At 38.4% G+C, this 20,188-nt stretch overlaps 1 protein-coding gene across 1 annotated transcript in view; it reads left to right on the top strand.

The window, feature by feature from the left end:
- DYNC1I1 (dynein cytoplasmic 1 intermediate chain 1) overlaps positions 1-20,188 on the top strand; it is a 344,009-nt gene that overhangs the window by 40,572 nt on the left and 283,249 nt on the right. The window contains exons 2-4 of the mRNA XM_068549982.1: positions 581-697; positions 7,839-7,953; positions 10,676-10,766. Of these exons, the coding sequence (XP_068406083.1) occupies positions 590-697; positions 7,839-7,953; positions 10,676-10,766 (314 nt within the window). The 5' untranslated portion in view covers positions 581-589. The remainder of the gene's footprint in view (positions 1-580; positions 698-7,838; positions 7,954-10,675; positions 10,767-20,188) is intronic.

The raw sequence follows: 20,188 nt of genomic DNA, 5'->3' as shown, positions 1-20,188 counted from the left end.
GGAGTTTTACAGGAAAAGAAGATTAACATGTTAGGTCTTCAGTGGCTGTCTTCCCTGATGCATATAATATTAGGCAAAATGAAATCTCCATGTGCCCAGTCTCAGTGGAGGAATGTTTGTTGAGCCCATAGAAATTTGAGCAGGGCATGTGTCTAAGAGTTTATGACAGCCTGTTTTCTTTTCTCAGTGTGGGGATGAATTGGTCCATTGTCGTCTAAATTGGAAGTCATGGTGATGGTTCTTTTTTGATTCTCTTATTATTTACTTTTTGTTTACTTGTTAAGAAACTTGTACAGAAAATGTGTTACTTATTCTGAATTAAGTTGCTATTATTCTTCAGACCAGAATAGACTATAACATTGTATTTTTTCAAATATTTATGTGTACATGAAAAGGGAAGATTTTATATAGAGAGAGACCAGATCTAACTTATTTGATTCATCAACAGAGGCTAAGGTATACAATCTGTATTGCCAGAAAGTTCTATTTTCAAGCTTGATTTCCTTTTGAATGATTTTTGCGACGATAATAGAGAGAAGTTATTTGTGTATATTCACTTTTTTTCCTCTTTTGCTCCAAGGAAACCAACATGTCTGACAAAAGTGACTTAAAAGCTGAGCTAGAGCGCAAAAAACAGCGCTTAGCACAGATAAGAGAAGAGAAGAAACGGAAGGAAGAGGAGAGGAAAAAGAAAGAGGTAAGTACTGGGTGCTGGGGTGTTGGGGGGTAGGGGGAAAGGAGAATCACTTGATTCCGAGAGACTGGTCAAACGGATAAAGAGGACCCTGTAAAAGAATGCTTTTACAATACCTGAATAACATGAGCGATGTCTACATACTCAGAGTAGTAAAGTCATTGACATCTTCCATGTAGTGGCCAGGCACCGCATAAATGGTAGATAGCATTTGGTCCAGAGGTCCCAAACCCCTGGTTTACCCCAGACTTGAATAGAACCCTGAAAGTGGTCTGTGATATCGCTATTGTTAGAAATTCCTTAACCTTTCTGTGTCTCAGTTCTCTATGCTTAACATGGGAATAGCAGTGTGTTTATTTTGTCTGATCATGAGGATTAAAAAAGTTAATCTTATAAAGCACTTAGCAATACCTAGGATATAGTTACTACTTAATAAGTGTTAATGTCAAGGGAAGGTTTTAAAAAAACTACTGGCCAGAACATTTTAGGAGAAAAATAGACAATGACGCCAGTGGATTACCATGATTTCTTTTCTTTTTTTTTTTTAAAGTTAAAAGTATTTTCCATCAATTTATTTATTTATTTTTAATAAAAAAAATTTTTTTATTGGAGTATAGTTGTTTTACAATGTTGTGTTAGTTTCTGTTGTACAGCAAAGTGGAGTTCCCTGTGCTATACAGCAGGTTATTAGTTATCTATTTTATATATATTAGTGTATATATGTCAATCCCAATCTCCCAATTCATCCCACTACCATGATTTCTTAAGTGTATATTTTTTTCAGGGTAAATAAGAATCCTAGGTCTGGTAAAGGGAAAACTGCATTTTTCTCCCTTGGTAAGGGGGTGGATAGTATAGTAGACCCTGCTATATGAGATGTTAAATCTAGAAGAGATTTTAGAGCCCTTCCATTAAGGCCCTTCTTTATGCCAACAAAGCAGCAGAAACCCAGAGGTGAGATGTAGCTTCTCTGCCTGCTAGACCCGAATCCAGGACCCTTGATTGCCAATTCAATGCCTTGCTGCCATATCATGTTTTTTTCTACTATCAGAATCCAACAAGTAGTTTATTTTTAATTCTCCAGTTTGTTGTGGTGGTGTAGAAATAGCCCACATCTTGTACAAAAACCAGATGCCACAGATATTTTTGAGTAGTTTTCTAAGAAGGAAACTTCATATAGAGTGATATGCTTGTGTGTATACAAACCAGAGCTGCTTCCCTACTCAGAGTTTTTCTTTAAGCGAAAAGAAGAATGTGTTTTGATGCCTTACAAGCTAAGTGCTACTTCACACTGTAAGGCGGGGAGAACAAGGTAAAAAGGTTTCTTAACAATTATTTTCCAACAAAGTAAAACATAACTGCAGTTGTTCTCTAGCCTTCTGGTATCTTGCTTCTCTTGGTACCATTACACTTTGATGGATGTCATAGTTTATTTGTCCTTGACAGTGAGCGTAATGTTTTTCCTTCACAGATCTTTGCTGTTACATATGCAGTCTTGAGTGAAGTAGAGGTGAGAATTGACAAGGAGTGGCTATTCATTTCCATGCAAAGCCAAAAAAAGCATTAAGTTATTTTGCTCCCTTTCCTTCAAATGTCAACACGTACTGTAGTTTTAAAGCACCTGCTATCCTTTACTAATAACCGGTTTCCTTTTAAACTGACATTCTAATATCCAACTTGAATTCCATAGAATTACCACAAAATGCGAAGTGATATGGGAAATCTGGTTCCAAATTATGCTGTCTGCTTCATCCTTGTCATTTTACACATTTTGGGGGGAAATTACAGGCAAACAAGACTGGTAGAAACAGGCCGCCCTTTTTGTTCCTATACCACGCAGCTTTGATGGGGATTTAGCGTGTTACGCAACAGACAGAGCCCTGCCAGACTGGGGATGGCAGGTGGTGGAGAGTGTGGAACACCTGGACTCTGGGCCTTCCTGGGCCTCTACCTAGTTCTGGAATTAAAGTTTTACATAGTCTTAGTTTCCTCATTTCTAAATTGACAGGGTGGTTGAAGCCTGACTCTGCTCCTTGGAGTCCCATGGCAATATAGAATCCCAGCCTCCCCTCCCCAGAGTCTCTGATTTGAAATATCTAAATAGGACCAGATTTTGGGATCCACTGAACTGCATCATCCTGAAGGTGTGTCCTGGCTTTCAGTCCTGTCCCTCTACAGCCCATGTCCCCGACAAAAGATCTTTTCTTGGGTCAGACTATGATGACTTGGTTTGTTCTGAGAAGCCAGTGTTGTAAGACAGAGGCAGTAGAACTCAGTGGTTATACAGAGGCTTTCAAGTTGAATGTGGCTAGGAAACCTGGCTCTGCCCTTCGCAGAATGGCCTTGAGTGAGTCTGGGACCTCTCTGAACCTGGTTTCCCTTCTGTAAAATGGAGAGAAGAGTGGGTCCTTCCTCATGGAGCTCTGGGAGGATCCAAGGAGATGATGTAGATCAGTGAAAGACGCAGAGGATCTGGTTGGTAAGAAACAGCTGTTACTCTGCTCCTGAGATGGGCCCTAAATGGGGCCCGTAGAACGGCTGCATATATTCGTCAGGATCAATGCTAGGGAGGCCACGATTCAAAAATGCCCCATTATTAGAAGGGCCTTATAATTCAAGGCCCCTAGTTTCCTGGCATGATGGCATTTTGTAGCTGAAAGAAACCTGGAAATAATCTCTTCTGAGCCTTCTTTTTCAAATGCTCTTATGCCCCTGGGGGCTAAGCCTCAGAAGTGGTCCCCCTTTATCTCCAGTCTCAGGAAGGACCCCCTCTTCCAGCCAAGCCAGTTGTCCAAATCAGAAACCTGGGGTCATTCTTTCACCACCCCTTCTCCAGCTTACACTGATCATGGGTCCTAGACAGGCACAACAGCTCTCCCCTTTCTATTCCGTCTCCTTTCTCCCTAAATCCACATTACAGCCAGACTCAGATTCTTACGTTTCACCTTATGGGCCACGCTCTCTGTTGACGGGAAGTTTATGAATGTTCTCTTCCCTTGGCTTTTGCTGTTCTGTTAACCACATGTCTTTTCAGTTCTCATCTCAGATGTCTCTTCCTCTGGAAAGCCTTCTCTAATACCTTTCTCTGCTACCTGACTGAGTTAGTCCTGTACCCTATCCTTGACCATATCAAATTATTTAGCACCATTTGCTTGTTCATTTGTCTTTTTCTCCTAATAGAGCACAAGCTTCTGGGGACAGGGTTGTATTTTTTTCATCACTGAGTCAGTGTCCAGCACAGATCCTGCCACATAGTAGGACTTCAATAAAGGGTTAGAGGGTTAACGGGTGAGTGAATGAATGAGCGCCTAAACTAGTTCGGGCAGGTCTGAGATGCTGGTCACAGGCATTCTTTCCAAGGACCGGAATGTTTTTCTGCAAATTTCCTTGGAAGCTTCAGATCCTGAGTCTGTGGAATGCTCTAGTTAACTGGCCACGGTCATTGACTCCTAAGTTTAAGATTTTCCAGTTTTCGTGTTGTTTGTAGGGAGTCAGAAATAGCCTTAAGCTTATAAGTTTGATATTTTCAAACTTTATTTAGGCTTACATGTTAAATAAAACAAGTTTAGAATAAAAAGGAAGCGAAATGCTCTTTCATGCTCATCTGAGCGACATTTTTTTTGCCGTGACTGAAAACTAGTGTGAGACTTGGGACCACCCAGGTTGGTTGTCTCTACAGAATGCAGAAAACTGTGTTCATGTATAAAGTTACACTCTCTGCGTCTTTGGATGTCAACTGCTTTCTTGGTTGTGGTATTATGGATGAAATCTGATTTTAAAATAAATGTAGTGGTAACCATTTAAGACACAGAGCCAATGTCATGAAAAATTGGCTTTAAGGCAATGAGGTGTGCTTAATGAGGCCACCCTGAAATTTTGTCGTGTCCTTGGCCTTCTGCCAAATTGCTGCAAGGTAAGATGGACAGAGGCTTTCTGACCTTTCCTCACTTGTTCGTCTAACAGCTATGCAGCTGTCTTTGGAAAAATGACTGACAGTTCTCGGCTGACAAATTTTCTTTCTTCACATACCCTCTCTGGGTCTCAGCTGTGATGACTCTTCACAAACAGAAATACCACTTGCTGGGAGAGACACCGAGCATATTTTAAATTACTAGTACGCAAAAACTCCTTGTTGAGTCATTAAAATGTATTAGGACTCTGTAGTATTTACTTGGAAGAAAACAGAGGTTTCACGATTAGGGCTTGGTATAACTGTCTTGGATGAAGTAACACATTGTTTAGTTTAAGGTGCTAGTTGGTAACAGTTAGGAACTGCCTTTATTTCCAATAAGCCCCAGTTACCTAACTTTGCATTTTTCCTGGTCAGCTTTGAGTGTTGATAGCTTTCCTAAGCTTCTGTTACGTCTAGATGGACATTTATCCTTACTAATATTTGTCATTATATTGTCTGTTTCCTTAAGAATTAAAAAAGGCAAGAAGGCAGAGAATGAGTTGTAGAGACACCTTGTATCGTGGGAGTGACACATTGGAGGTGGAGTTCGGGTGTGCTATTTTTGCACAGTGTCTGACCATGCATGTTGACACGCGGTTTATGTCCTAATATGTTTTTTGAATGCTTAATGATTAAAGTTAGGACTTCCCTGGTGGTGCAGTGGTTAAAAATCTGCCTGCCAATGCAGGGGACACAGGTTCGATCCCTGGTCCGAGAAGATCCCACATGCCGCGGAGCAGCTAAGCCCGTGTGCCACAACTACTGAGCCTGCGCTCTAGAGCCCGTGAGCCACACCTACTGAAGCCCACACGCCTAGAGCCCTGCTCCGCAGCAAGAGAAGCCACCGCAATGAGAAGCCGACGCACCGCAACGAAGAGTAGCCACCTCTCGCCGCAACTAGAGAAAGCCTGCGCGCAGCAACGAAGACCCAATGCAGCCAAAAATAAATATAAACAAATAGATAAATTTATTTAAAAAAATGATTAAAGTTAGAATAAATTTTAAAAAAACCCAGATTCTGTGCCTTTCTGCATAGGACATACATGACAGAAGGTTATAGATATTATGCCCTAAGTTTATGCAAAAGGAAAAGATTAGATGGATCTTTTTCTGTTCACTCTATATAAGCTCCATTAGAACCTCTCGCATTCATTACCACCGGCACTCCGTTGTCCTTAAATAAGTTTTTGTTGAAAGGATGAGGAAAAGTGGCTCTGTTATGAGCACTGGGTCACTGGAAACTTAGATGACTCCTTCTCACAGTGGTGTTGTAAAGGGGCTTAGTGAATGGGATATAGCTGGTGGAAACTGCTCTGAATGGTGTGTAATTCTTAGATTCTATAGCTATAGAATAGCAATTACCAAAGGCAGAATATTCATTCATTCAACACGTTTTTTATTGATAATTGTGCATCGACTGTCAAGCCTTGATCTGGATGTGTGGATATAGTGGTGAACAAAATAAACACGTTGTCTGCTCTCAGTGAAGCTGACAGTCCAGTTATGGCTTAGCTCTTCACTGTAAAACCATGCTATTCTGTATTGGCTTCCTGAGATGAATTGTGCTTATCTTCGTTTTTTCATTTGTATTTTAGCAGTAGCAGTGGTAATTCCCTTTTCTTTCATTTCCCCCCTTTCCCTTCAGTCCTTTTTTTAACTTTATGGTATGTGAATACTGAAATAGATTGTCACTCTGCGAGGTCCTTTTTCTTATCTTAGTTCTGTCTTTGCCTCTGTTGTATGCATAAACTTTGGAACTTGCTAGTTTAAATGTTAAAATTGGGAAAGAACGTGAACTTTGATATCTTCCAAGATTAAACTGCCGCTTCAGAATTTTGGGTTACGTGAGAGTGCCTGAATCTTCTAATATCCTCATTAGCCCTTATCCATCCCCATAATGGCAGTTTTCCCTCTGATGACAGGTAGACTTCAAACATATGACTGCATTTTAAGCCTGAGGCGAATAATAACAGAAGCCTTGAGCCTAGCACTATGTGCAAAGATGCATTTTACTTATAATTGGGCTGTAGGTTACCATCTGGGAGTAAGTCAAGTTTGCATGAACTCTTTCTGCTTTAGATGCCACAACAGAAATTATGCTTCACTGCTTTGAAATGTACTTTGCACTCCTGAAAGAGGTAATGTGTCTGTTAGGGAGCCCAGCTTGCCCCTGGGGAGAAAGGTGTGTCTGATAACTGGATAATTGGCTTTTGACAAGCTCTAAGACAACTTCACGCCTGTAAACTCGCAAAGCCTTGTCGTGAGGTAGCTACACATCAAATAGGATGTCATCGTGTTTCAGATGTGGGGCAAATGCCTTGTCTTAAGTAGTTAATTGTGTTATGAAAAAGAAAAGAGACCTGAGAATTCCCCCCAGAATTCCACCACTAACCTTCTTTAACCTGTATTTTGACTTGTCGCTATCCTATAAAAAGGCAAACTGGGCATAGGATCTGACTATAAGAGGCTCAGACAAGATGCGTTTTTAAGATAGAACTTGGGGAAAGAACGTCTCTCTCCTAAATGATTTTTTGTTTTGTATTTTTCTACACGATAATTTTCTCCTTTGAGTTAATATGTATAATGGAAGCCTATGAAAATCAGAATTAAGCAACAATACTTACATCAGTATTATTCACATGCTTTAATAAACATTTTAGCCTGGTTTATTTAAACCATGGTAAACTTAGATTACTGATACAATAGTGTATTGTACAGTTACAGATTTTCATAACTAATTTTACTTTTTAGCCAGATCCCAATAATTCCTTGTTTGCATAATTCCAAACGTGAGCCATGAATATTACAAACACACACTCATCAAGAACTGATAATATGTCTTCCCAGAAGGGGCAAGAGGGTTTAAAAAACCAGACAGAATTTTTTTTTAAATCACATCCCAGTTAGAAATATTTTGCCGTGATGGTTTCTTCCGAAACTGAGTGAGAAAAACTCTCATACCCTGTGATAGAGACAGGAAAAAGCCTTCAACCAAAGGAGAAAGTGCTGGGTTAGTAATTATTAAATGGAGCAGTTACAATGTTTTTTCATCCTTTATACACATGATTATATCTATTTAGGGCTTTTGCCTGGTGTTTGCTGCCATGCATTTACCATTTTCAGTTTCAGCCAGGAAAAGCATGCCTTTAGCTCTGTTTATTCACTTTTCTTACTGGCATCTACTTTTTGTAGGCTGATATGCAGCAGAAGAAAGAACCAGTTCAGGATGACTCTGACCTGGATCGCAAACGCCGAGAGACAGAGGCTTTGCTGCAAAGCATCGGGATATCACCGGAGCCCCCTCTAGGTACTTAAAAGTGCTTTGTGTTACTATTTCCTCAGATTTGACTTGTGTGGGATATACCATGTCCAGCATTTACTATTCTTTTACGTCTGTTTTTGTTTTTATTTTGTAAGAAATGCTTTGGCTTATGGGTCAGATGTATTTATTTTTGGAATTGAGGGGGCTGGAAGGAAATAGGAGGACAGGTTGTAGAGTTGTTAGCAGTTTGCTGCTTATTGGCTGATTCTACGGTCAACCTTCTCCACTGTGTTATTTGTTAAATGAGTTGCCACATGGTAAATACAAGAAATCTCAAAATTAAGAAAAAAAAATTGTTCTTCATTTTCATTGCTGAATCCCTGCCTCTCTCTGCCAACCTGAATACTGTGAATCTGGTTATGAATTTCACAACCACCACAGACATAGTTATTCCATGATGAAAATAGAATGCTCAGTGGGAAATTTGAAGGAAAACTTAGAAGGGTGACAGATTAGCAGCTAGTTAACAAGTTTAAATTTCTTTGACTCTTGTATATCTTGGTTTCACTGCTCATCGGCATTTTTACTGCAGCACCCTTCCTCCAACTCATTCACTCCTAGTTAATTATCCATGACCTCATTTTATCCAGGGTTTGGATATTGAACTATTTGTTTTATTTGTGTTGAAGAAAACTTGTACATAATGTGTTTACTCTGTCACTTAACTATATATCACTCGTGATAAGTTATTTTATTTTTCTTTATCCATTTGCTTTCCATATGTTTTAGAGTAATCCTAGGGTGTCTGTAAAACTACGTGATATCCAATATAGTAAAACAAAAACTTTAAAAGTAATACATATAAATAAATACAGTATCAGGTCTCCTTTTATCAATGGTTTGTCTTCTTTTATTTCCATCATTGGCTTTTATATTAAAATAAATTTTCATGTATTTCCATAATTACTTAAATTAACAATAAAAATTATCCCATGTACAACAAAATGGCAAGTGTTTATATCACTATAAATAAGAAAAAGAGCAATATATCATAAGCATACAAATTATTAAGTATTACTGAATATAATTTAATACATACACACAAAGCTAAAACACCATGAAAAGGCATTTTATACTCAACCTCAGTTTGTAGTAGGTAAAATCATATGTCTAACAATGATATAATAAACCCAAATAAGACGTTGATTATTTTGTTAGCTTCTTTGTGGTATGAAAGAGGTAAACTATGGGATATTTGAGTGATGGACCTTCTTTGAGGAGCTGACAAATTTTTTTATTACTTAGTTGAGAAGTGATATATATTAGACACTTTGCAATTATATTTTTGCCTCAAAATAGACTTTGAAGTTCTGCTGCAATGTGAACAGTGGTTAAACACAATAGTAGAATATCTATTCTCCCCGAACCTGCATAAAGCCAGCAATTAAACCTTAAGAGCAAAACAGTTTAAACATCCCTAAACCATGACCAAATTCTGAACTATCCCTGCATCCCTGCCAAAGGGCCCTTGCAAGGGTGGACTCCATTTTCAATTTTCATCCATCTCTCCGACTGACCCTCTGACTTATTGCAGAGGGTAATCAGTGAATTAATTGTAGAACCACATGAAAATTCCTAGTTACTTGACAGATCTGCCATTGTGTTATAGGATTTGGACGAAATAGTTAAACCCTTTACCTTATTAAATAAATAAAAGGAAATTGCACATGATTGAAACCAAATGGGAATCTACACTATGTACTGAAGTTTCTTTCTGCCCATATGGCTTCTTTGGCATGTGTGATATTGAGAACCCGTTCTCATCTGGCCTGGAGCCACCTTGGCTATTTGGTGCAGCTTCTATCTGAAGGACATTTGGCTTGTACCTGAAGGATAGAGAAAAAAAATACATTTGCACTTCCTTTAGTTTTTTTCTTTTATTATCCCTGCTCTCAGACTTTCAGCCTGCACTGACCTTGATCTTTGAACTTGCTTCTCCTGTCTGCAGAATGGCAGTTTACTTATGTGCACATGGCAGTGCTTTCTAGAGCTGCCAGAAGCAAAGGAACACAATTCACAAACGCAGTAAACATTACAATGGGATGAAACTATTAATTAAGTGTAAAAATAAAGCAGCCTGGCATTTTGCTTTGTTTTGAAAGAGATTTTTAAATTACCAGGTTCAACATTTACCCTTTCTCTATCTGTCACTTAGTCTCTCACAGCAAATGCAGTTTATACTCCATGGACAATAGATTTCCCTCCAAATGCAGACATACAACAGCCTTTTCTGACTCCCCGTGACCATTTAAAATTATTCAGAATCACTTATTTTATAATCTTTTAAAGTTTTATAGACACCTCATTTTATTTTTTAATAGGTCACATCTATACTAACAAAATAAAGTGGAGAATTAGAATTATCTGGATAGTTCATGCCTGAGAGAGATTTGACTTGAATTATCTGGATAACTGTTTTGATTCTCCATTTTACTTTGTTAAGGTGGACATGGCCTTAGAATCCCTAAGTTAATTCTGTCTAAATTCATTTCAAATTTTAATTTCCAAAATATGAAAAATTCACTTGACTTTCTTCCTTTTCTTTTCTTTCCTTTTTTGTTTTTTTTTCCTTATCCCATCTCAATCTCTCCTGGCCATACAACCACTTTAATTTGGGCCCATTTGTTTTGATTTGTCTGACGCTGCTCTTCCCCAGTGCAGTCGCTGCATTTTTTAACATGGGATACCTGTTATTTTCATTATTTAGTCCCAACCCCTATGTCTCCCTCCTCGAAATCAGTGAGCACTCCCAGTGAAGCTGGAAGCCAAGACTCAGGCGACCTGGGACCATTGACAAGGTAAGAATTTTCCCTTTACAAAGGCCATGGTGGGGTGTCAATAATACAAGCCCCACCACCACCACCAAAAAAAAGGCCTGAAAACCACATCATTCTGTTGTACGTTGTTAAATGTGCATGCATCTTCAATGTATCAGTCATTTTATGTTTACATTTATGGTGGCTTGCTATTTTTGGTGGCATAGTGTTGAATTTGAACCCTAGAAATGATAAACATATATTATCCTTCCATGAATGGGCTAATTTAGCACCATGTATCTTGTTTGACAAACACAAACATATCCATTAGCTTAGGCCTAAAAGAAAGCAGGGAAGGACCAAAGACAAATGGAATATATATCCAGCTTCTTCTTATTCAACTTTGGTTTTGGTTTCCATGAGAATCTTTGCGACTAGAACGCTGAGATGTTCTAACCCTAAATTTAATTTTTCAAAAGTCTTGTTTATTTGCTTAATAGAGTTGATTAATTTGAGAACTGGGTCCCCAAAGTGTTTTTATTATCATTACTAATTATTGTAATCATCAGGATTGACTGCTCTGTTTTTGTCAATTGCCAAATTTTTATTACACTAGGTATATTCCAAGATTATGTAATTAGCTTCTCAAAGCGGATATAGACATTCTCTAATTTGACCACTGAGGGGACATCCAAAATGTAAAGATGAAACGAGAGAAAGCAGAAGGCTCATTAATATGCATGGAGTCATGGAAACTTTCTTAATCCAGATGCCTTCAGCAGGATTCCCACATGCGGTTGCCTATAGGCCAGTGATAGAAATGAGGGGGGAGTGGGGGCCCGTGGCAGCTGGTTAGCAAGCACTCCCTTTATAAAGGTCAGATGTCTCCTCACAGCTCAGGCTGGTTGAGCTCAGGTGGGAACATGGACCCAGTTTTTCCACAGCTTTCAATTTTTCATGAGAAGCTAAAAATTCAAGTATTTATGCAACAGTCTCCTAAATGTTAACTGCTAATGACTTTATGTTAAAAGTAGTTGTGGGCTAGATCTTGCTGACAATTTGTGATCTCTCTCTTTGACTCTTAATTTTTTAAAAATCATGAAATATTTTAATAAAATTTCAAATAAAGGAAACAATCATCCACAACACCACCATTCTGAGAAATCAGCCTTTGCCTTGTCAATGTACCTTTCAATCCTTGTCTACCTGTGTACATTTCTTGCTACCATATATGTTCCTGGAGTAGAGGTATACAATTTTGCATTTTTCTCTGTTAACTTAACACATTATCCCAAGCATTATGTTCTGAAAGTCCATTGTTTCCAGAAAAGCGTAGGCAATTTTGGTAGAGAAAACTATGGAAATGAGAATAGTATTAGCCTGTGCTGTAGGCCTGTTTTTTTTTGCTTTCTGAAACCAACGTGTAAGACTGAATTGATCTCACCAATATCTGCCTGTTGGTGTGTTTCAGACTTGAGTGTTTTGTTTTGATCGGGCCTTTTGAAACCAGTGGGCACTGCTTTCAATTTGAGAAAAGTGGAAGTAGAGGCTTTTGTGGGCACCAGGCTGGTTTATGTTAGTAAATCGCCTTTGTGATTTGGGGTAGCACACGTCTTCGCTCATCTTTTGCTTTGAACACTTCAAAAGGTCTTTGAGGGGGGACAAAAGTAGTAATAACACAGCATGTACCATCTAACATTTATACAAGAGCAGGCACAATATAATCACATTCCTTAGGGGGTCGTTGGCCTGTCATTAAGTTAATTTATTTGCCTGTTTCTGTACAACGATGGTGTTGTGTCAGTGATGCTTAGTGTCAAGGGGTGCAGTTGGCAGCATTAAATACTATTACTGACTTCATAGTTGATGAGCCCTTTTGAAAACTTCTAGAGAAAGCTGACCTGTGCTGTTAGCACTCTGGGGACAGCAGCAGTTATTCCTTCTGAGAGAACATCACTTCATTTCTTTCCCCTTCTTACATGATTTTTAAACTTAATCACTTTGGAAGAGGCACTGTCTACTACTCCTACCCCGCACAAACTCCAACTAGCTTCAGTTCTTTATAGGAACATTCTGGCAAGAGTAGGCAACTAGAAGTCAATGAGTATCTCCCTTGCTAAGTGCAGGTTTCATAGAAATGCAAGGAAACTGGCATTGAGGAAATGATGATTTTCAGAAAAACTAAGCATAAAATTGGCTTGAGGAGAAGGCATTAGGAATAGCTTAGTAAATCTTGCCCTTGTTTTTTTTTTTTAATGTCTATTTCTCTTTCCAGTTTTATTTATTTATTTATTTTTAATAGCTACTTTATTTATTTATTTATTTATTATTTTTGGCTGTGTTGGGTCTTCGGTTCGTGCGAGGGCTTTCTCTAGTTGCGGCAAGCGGGGGCCACTCTTCATCGCGGTGCGCGGGCCTTTCACTATCGGGGCCCCTCCCGTTGCGGGGCACACGCTCCAGACGCGCAGGCTCAGTAGTTGTGGCTCACGGGCCCAGCTGCTCCGCGGCATGTGGGATCTTCCCAGACCAGGGCTCGAACCCGTGTCCCCTGCATTAGCAGGCAGACTCTCAACCACTGCGCCACCAGGGAAGCCCTCTTGCCCTTGTTTTGAACTTAGGAACATTCCACTCAAATTTATGTTCTTGCTTCCATGAAATATATATGAGAGTTAAATTTCAGAAGAATTTTATATTTCAGTTTTTAAAATTCCACTTGGAATGTCTTTTTCTGTAGAAGAAACATCTTTTGAAAACAGTTACTATTAACTCTAACACTTCATAAAACATGAGGCTGAGAAAAAACTTGGTAATTCCTAAGAATGTAACTCTATAGTCATAGATTTACATATTTGTGTAGAATTTGGACCTTTTGAAAAATGGAAAATCTTTCAGAAGATAACTTAGGAGTCAGATCAACATATCTGGTCCTACCTAAAGGGGCACATAAATTCTGTCATTCATTTGCCAACATTTCAAACCAAAACTACAATTTTCTTTACAGAGCCAAAATTGGGAAACATTTCTTATATAAGCCGCCCTGTAAGTGGTTAATTTGGAAATGGGCATACTTAATGTACCCTATTATAAAGAAAAGGTTAAAATAGTACTTTAAAAAATCAAGTATAACAAAATTTTCTTTTATTGATTTTTAAGAGCAGTTAAGTAAATTTTCTAAATTGAGTGAATAGAGTAGATATATTTAATAATTTTTCAATTATACTAGTGTGATTTAATTTTTAAACTTACAGTGTCATTATTTGTGTTCCAATTTCTGCTTCTGTTGTTATGGCCTGCTTCTCATTTGCAACTTACATTTGTGGTACTTTTCTCTTTCTCTTAATTAGTTTTTGTAGAACCAATTAATCATTGCTCATTTAAATATACTGGACAAAAGAACAAGCTCTTGGGTTTCAAAAAAATCAATTTATTAATAAAAAATTTGAAAGACTAGTTTTACAAATAAATGTAGATGAAAAAAATCCTAAACATACTATTTGCAACTGGAATCCAACACAATATTAAAAGGATACAATGTTATGCTTGGGATATTGACTCAAAAATTGGGATTGATTAAATAATTCAAGGATATTTTAGTATAGGAAAATATGTTACCATACTTCAGCCTATGAAAAGATCAAAGAGGGAAAAGTAAATATTGCAGTGTATTCTGAAATGGTACTTGCAAAACTTAAACATCTAGTCCCATATTTTAAAACTTAGTAAACTAGGAATAGAAATGTTTTCCTCAATATGATAAAGAATATTAATTTCAAACCAACAGCTTACATCCTTTATACATGAGAGTGAAGCAGTAGCACTTTATAGCTCTCAAACAAGAATGACTTATGGTTAGTTGAATACATATCTCTCTTCCTCAGGGAATGACAGGTCCTTGAGAGCAGGGAGTAAGTGATATTTGCGGTTGTATCCATATAGTAGGTATTCATTAAATGTTTGTTGAATGAATCAAGTATCCTCCTGCTTTTTACAGATCAGGGCACTGAGACACAGAGAGAATAAGTAATTTTCTCAAGCTCATACAGGACATAGCTACAGTGCTAGGTTTGAACCTGGGCAGGTTGATACAAGTTTCCACAATCTATACCTCAACCCTACATCAGCTCTAACGACAGTCGATATAAGTGATACACAACCTACTCCGTAAGGTTACTGTGATTAAACAAATTAATATCTGTCAAGCACTTGGAAAGGAGTCTGGCGTATATTAAGTATATGTGAGTTTTAGCTATTACTGTTATTTTTTTCGTACTTTGATTTAACCCAGCCCTTAGTCCCTAACCTTCAGATATTCAACCAGAAATGAATCTAAGTGATAATCATTCAGCCCACATTTATTCTTATTCACATGGATGGCTCACAAGGGACTTTGCACTAGGGCTCTTCTCATGTTTGGCTGAGATTCCTTAGGTGTCTCAGTGACAAAACTAAATTAGAGGCTGCACTGGCCTGTGGAAACTGGGAGAGTATTGGCATCATAAAGTTTACTGTATACCAGAGTATAGGCTACACACTGTCCCAAAGCTGATTCAAGAGGAAGACTTTCACAATGATTTCAAGGATAAAATATGTCTCATTGTGATAACGTATTGTGCAATCTCTTGTTACAATAACACCCATCCCGTAACATCCTTAAAAAAATAGTCATAGGGAAGATTATTCATGCTTGTCTTTTGTGACAAGTGGCATGGGGTGGACGGATAGTAATACAGTTGATTTCTATCTTCCTTTTGGACCCTCTATAGCCTTGACACCATCACTAATTTCTACTTTCCAATCAATCAAGGACACTCAGGTACCCCCGTATTTTATTTTTAATAATCTCTTATTATTATAGAAACAATATCAGTTCATTTTATACAATTAGAACATATAGACAAGTAAAAATAGAAAAAAATCGTACAGAGAATATGCATTAGCACTCTTAATACCTTAGTGTATATTCTTTCATACAATATATATGTCATCATATATATGATAAATGATATCATACTGTACAAACTGTTGAACTTGCTTTTCTATTCAGGTATCTCTATTTTTCCATTTCAGTACATTTTCATCTTATCTAGTATCTATACCATCTTCAAATTTCCCCAGTTGCTCCCAACATAATCCCATTATATTTAAAATTGATGCCTGTCTTCCCAGCTATCAGCACCTATTAACCAAAACGCTTATATCCATAGATTTTCTCTAGAGAGGTGAAGCCCCTCCCAAGGGGACCTTAGATGCAGCAACAGAAGAAATGTCTTCTGAAACACTTAACAGGAGAACAAAGGTACAGAGTGGATTAGAGGTCTTTCAGGCTTCCAGCTTCATGTGTACTCCAGATCAGAACTGGGAGGGATGTCTGCAGATCCTCTCCTGTTCAGTTGGAACATTAGGTCTCCATATAGTTAATATTAAGTATCATGTTGACAAAATACTTTGGGTAAAATTCAGGTATTTGATAAACTCTGCCTTTCCCCGATCTACTTACTGCCTAGAGAACTCTGAACTCACAAATAAGGAAATTAGAATAATTTATTCATGGTCAACTTGTGCTGGCTGCACCTGGTCACCACTTTTTTCTTGTAATTTGAGGAGAGGAAAATGTGCTCAGGGACCACGTGGGCTTAATGCCCGACAGAAAATCCTCAGGACTTTTAAATTCATCCACAATTGGACTCCATAGGATTCTCTGGCACTACATGAACCTCAAAGGATTTTTAACTCTTTTTGGTGAAAACATCACTATCTTTTAAGGTGCTCTGATGAATCAGAAGCTGAAGGGAAGACTGTAAGGAGGTTTTAGTAAAGGTGAAAAAGTACAATTCAATAATGCAAAACCTTGGGGGATATTTAATGACTATTAAGATTTTGTGCATCCAGAATTCCTTAAATGATCATTATGTAAAGAGAAGTTGACAGGATGCTACCAGCTAATTGGACTTCAGGGAGACTGAAATCACTGATTCGAGGCTGATTAAAAGTCAGTCTCTTTGGAAATTAAAATAAAGTGTACACTATAGGGTTTTCTCTTTGTGTAGCACATAGACTGATTGGTTAAAAATTGTTGATATCCTGTCACTGTGTCTCAGGCAGAGAGTACTGTATATACCCATATGGTTATAGTTATAGGGTAAACATCTATTTTTAGCAAGGGGTTGCTGAGATTTCTTCTAGAGAGACTGCTTCCTTGACAGCAGGTCCTCTGTGTAAGATTTGGGGAAAACACATCCTTGCTCTGTGATGGGAAGTCTTGCATTTCTTTTTGAATCCAGCTCAGATGGACTCCCTGTATGGCTTAGTGTGGCCCGTATCAGAGCTCCATGTTAGGGCTTTAGCCAACAGAGGGAAGATTCTCACACGGTAAATGAAGAAAGAGGCTTTTTAAAAAGAGCCTGGTATAAGTGTGTATTGCACTGTTCCAATTTCACTCCTGACACTGGAAAAAATCTTTATCATTGTCATTGCCAGACCAAAGTAAGGAAATCATTGAGGCTGGGAAGTAAAACATTAACTCATTATTTAAATGTCATTCTTAATTAATTGACATCATGTTAATGATTCTGACAGATTGAGTGATGTGATGGATTTTAAAATGTCCTTATTATTCACTGTATTACTTTTGGAAATGGCTCTTAGAAAAAGAATTTGGGGATGACATTGACTGGAGATTTTCTGTTTGGCACTATGCTCACATCGGCCCAAACTGTTTTCTGTATCTGATTAGTGACTAGTGATTTGTTTGACAGAGAAGACATGTGAACAAGAGTCCAGAAAAACTGTGGGACTCAGAGGAGCTCGGTATTCTGCCCTCGAGAGGTCTCTCCACCTTAAAGAGAAAAGAAGAAGATGAAAATTTGAGCTCCAAGGTGGTTGCTTCAGGGACTAACAAAAGTTGCTAAGTTCAATTGGTAGGGAAGGTAGCTGGACTTCTTTTCATTCTCAGCACAAACTGGCATTATGATCAGCATTCTTTTCAGCTTTATGGAAAAATGATTGACATACATCACTGTTTAAGGTGCACAGCATGATGGTTTGATCTACATGTACTGTGTAATGATAAGCACGATAGGTTCAGCTAACACCCATCTTCTCATATGGATACAATAAAAAGAAAAGAAAGAAAAAAAGAAAAAAGAAAAAGCATTTTCACCTTGCAATGAGAACTCTTAGGATTTACTGTCTTAGCAACTTTCCTGTATATCATACAGCAGTGTTAGCTTTAATCATCACGTTGTATGTTACAGCCCTCGTACTTATTTATCTTATAACTGGAAGTTTGTACCTTTTGACCCCCTTCATCTAATTCCCGCTCCCCCACCCTTTGCCTCTAGTAACTACAAGTGTGATCTCTTTTGCTATGAGTTTGTTTGGTTTTTTTGGATTCCACATATCACTGAGATTATACAGTTTTGTCTTTTTCTGTCTGACTTATTTCAATTACCATAATGTCTTCAAGGTCCAACCATGTTGTCACAAACAGTAGGATTTCCTCATTTTTTATGGTTGAATAATATTTCATTATATATATGTGTGCATACCACAGCTTCTTTATCCATTCATGCATTGAGGTCAGCATTTTCAAGATAGGCTGTCCTTCTTCAGTGGGGAAGTGAGCCTGAAAATTCTCCTGGCACCATGTGGTGACATCATGCCATAGAAGACTGAGTTCTGTGTAAGTGGCTTGGTAGAGATGAAGGGAGTTAGGCAGACATGCCCTGATTTATTCTCTCATTTTTTAATAAAGAAAATAAAAACTATTTCTTTGGGAATCAGCTAGCCCTCACAATTCACACCCATCTGCAGAAAAGGCAGGTAAAGACCATTCATTTGTTCATTCATTCATCACATTCATTCAATAAATAGTTGAGAATTTATTGTACGACACACAATAAATGCTAGACCTACAAGGAATACAAAGATGGAGGAATTCTTCTTACTTCTAAAGATCCCACTTCCAGTAAATTGACATATTTAATTTGAAGCCATCTAAGGAAATGTTTCTATGTAGTTACAGCTCTTAAATATTTGTACTCATAGAGATGAGCAATAATGTCATAAAGCATTATTCCCAGATCATCTATAATTAACTTGTATATTCTTGTGAGACAAGTGCTTTTGATTCATTACTACCCTACCTAGAGTCTTGACACATATTAGGTACTTGGTAAATGTTTATTGATGTGTGTGTTTGTGTGCATGCATGTGCACGCTTGCACAGCTTGCAAAAAACTGAATAGGATGGGTGCAGGATGAGTGGAGAGATAAGGACCCAGGCAATAGCAAGGTAGTTCAAGGTTGCTGGGCTAGTTGCTGGAAGGTGGACTTTACTCAAGGGGAACCATTGGCAGTGGTTAGAGGACTGAGGTACAAGGCAAGGATTTCTCATAGAAACAAGGCAGAAGTCCAATTACTGGGATCAGGGCAAAAAGGTAGGGTAGGACTAACAGTGTGTTTGTCTTCATGCTGAGGCCCCTGGGCTTTGTAACAGTGCTTATTACATCCTTTAGACCATCTTCAGACTTGGCCTTAAAGTGTGATGCAGGGCTACTATTGAGGTCAAGTGGGTTGTAGGTTGGCAAAGAGAACTGAAATAAGAGGTGCAGGCATTTCTCTGTTCTTGTCCCATAGAGAGACAAGTTATTTGTGAATGAGGTTGTTGAGGACAAATATGTTTAGAGAGCAAGGCATTTGAGCTGGGCCTTAAATAGTGCCTATGCTTTGGACAAGTAGAGGTGGGAGAAAGGACATTCCAGATAATGGGAGAGGCAAAAACAAAGGAAAATGGTGGAGGAAGGAAGAGTATGGGGTGTAGAATGCATGTGAAGGAGGCAGTATGAAAAGAGATCAGAGTCTGGGGGGCAAGTATGGCCTTGGAGATAGTTCAGATTCCTGGCTTCCATATCTGGTGGCTATCTATTGAATTTACTTGGCAGCTTATTAAAAACACAGATACCTAGGGCACAGGTCTGAGTTGAGATTTGGGCCACTGCATTTTTATAATGCTTTCAAGATTTGCAGACGAGTTTGGGGGAACCATTGGTCTGATAAAAAGGACCGAAGGTCTGAATGAGGACTGTGGCGATAGAGAAGGAAAGGAAAGACAGATGAGACAAGGAAGGGTGAAATGGCTTTGGTGTTACAGATGGATATGTCCAAAAAGCACGTGAGAAGGTGGGACTTGGAGTTCAAGGGTGATGAGGACATTGGGGTTACTTTTTGCTGAAGATACATGGACATCTTTGGGATCACCTACAGTTAGAGTATAGAGGTGAGGGGAGAAGAAATAACCCTGGTTGGGGAATGTCTGTCTTTACGGGGATGGACAGAATAAGGACCCTTCCAAAGTTACAGTGAGAGAGGAGGAAAAGAAACAAGATTTTTAGGGTCAGGAAAACTAAAAGAAATAACATGCTATGAAGGAGCCAACAGTCACCAGAATCATAGAGGTCAAGGCT

Source organism: Eschrichtius robustus, chromosome 8, assembly GCF_028021215.1.
Source record: "Eschrichtius robustus isolate mEscRob2 chromosome 8, mEscRob2.pri, whole genome shotgun sequence".
NCBI classification, from domain to species: domain Eukaryota; kingdom Metazoa; phylum Chordata; class Mammalia; order Artiodactyla; family Eschrichtiidae; genus Eschrichtius; species Eschrichtius robustus.
This window is presented reverse-complemented; position numbering and strand designations above follow the sequence as displayed.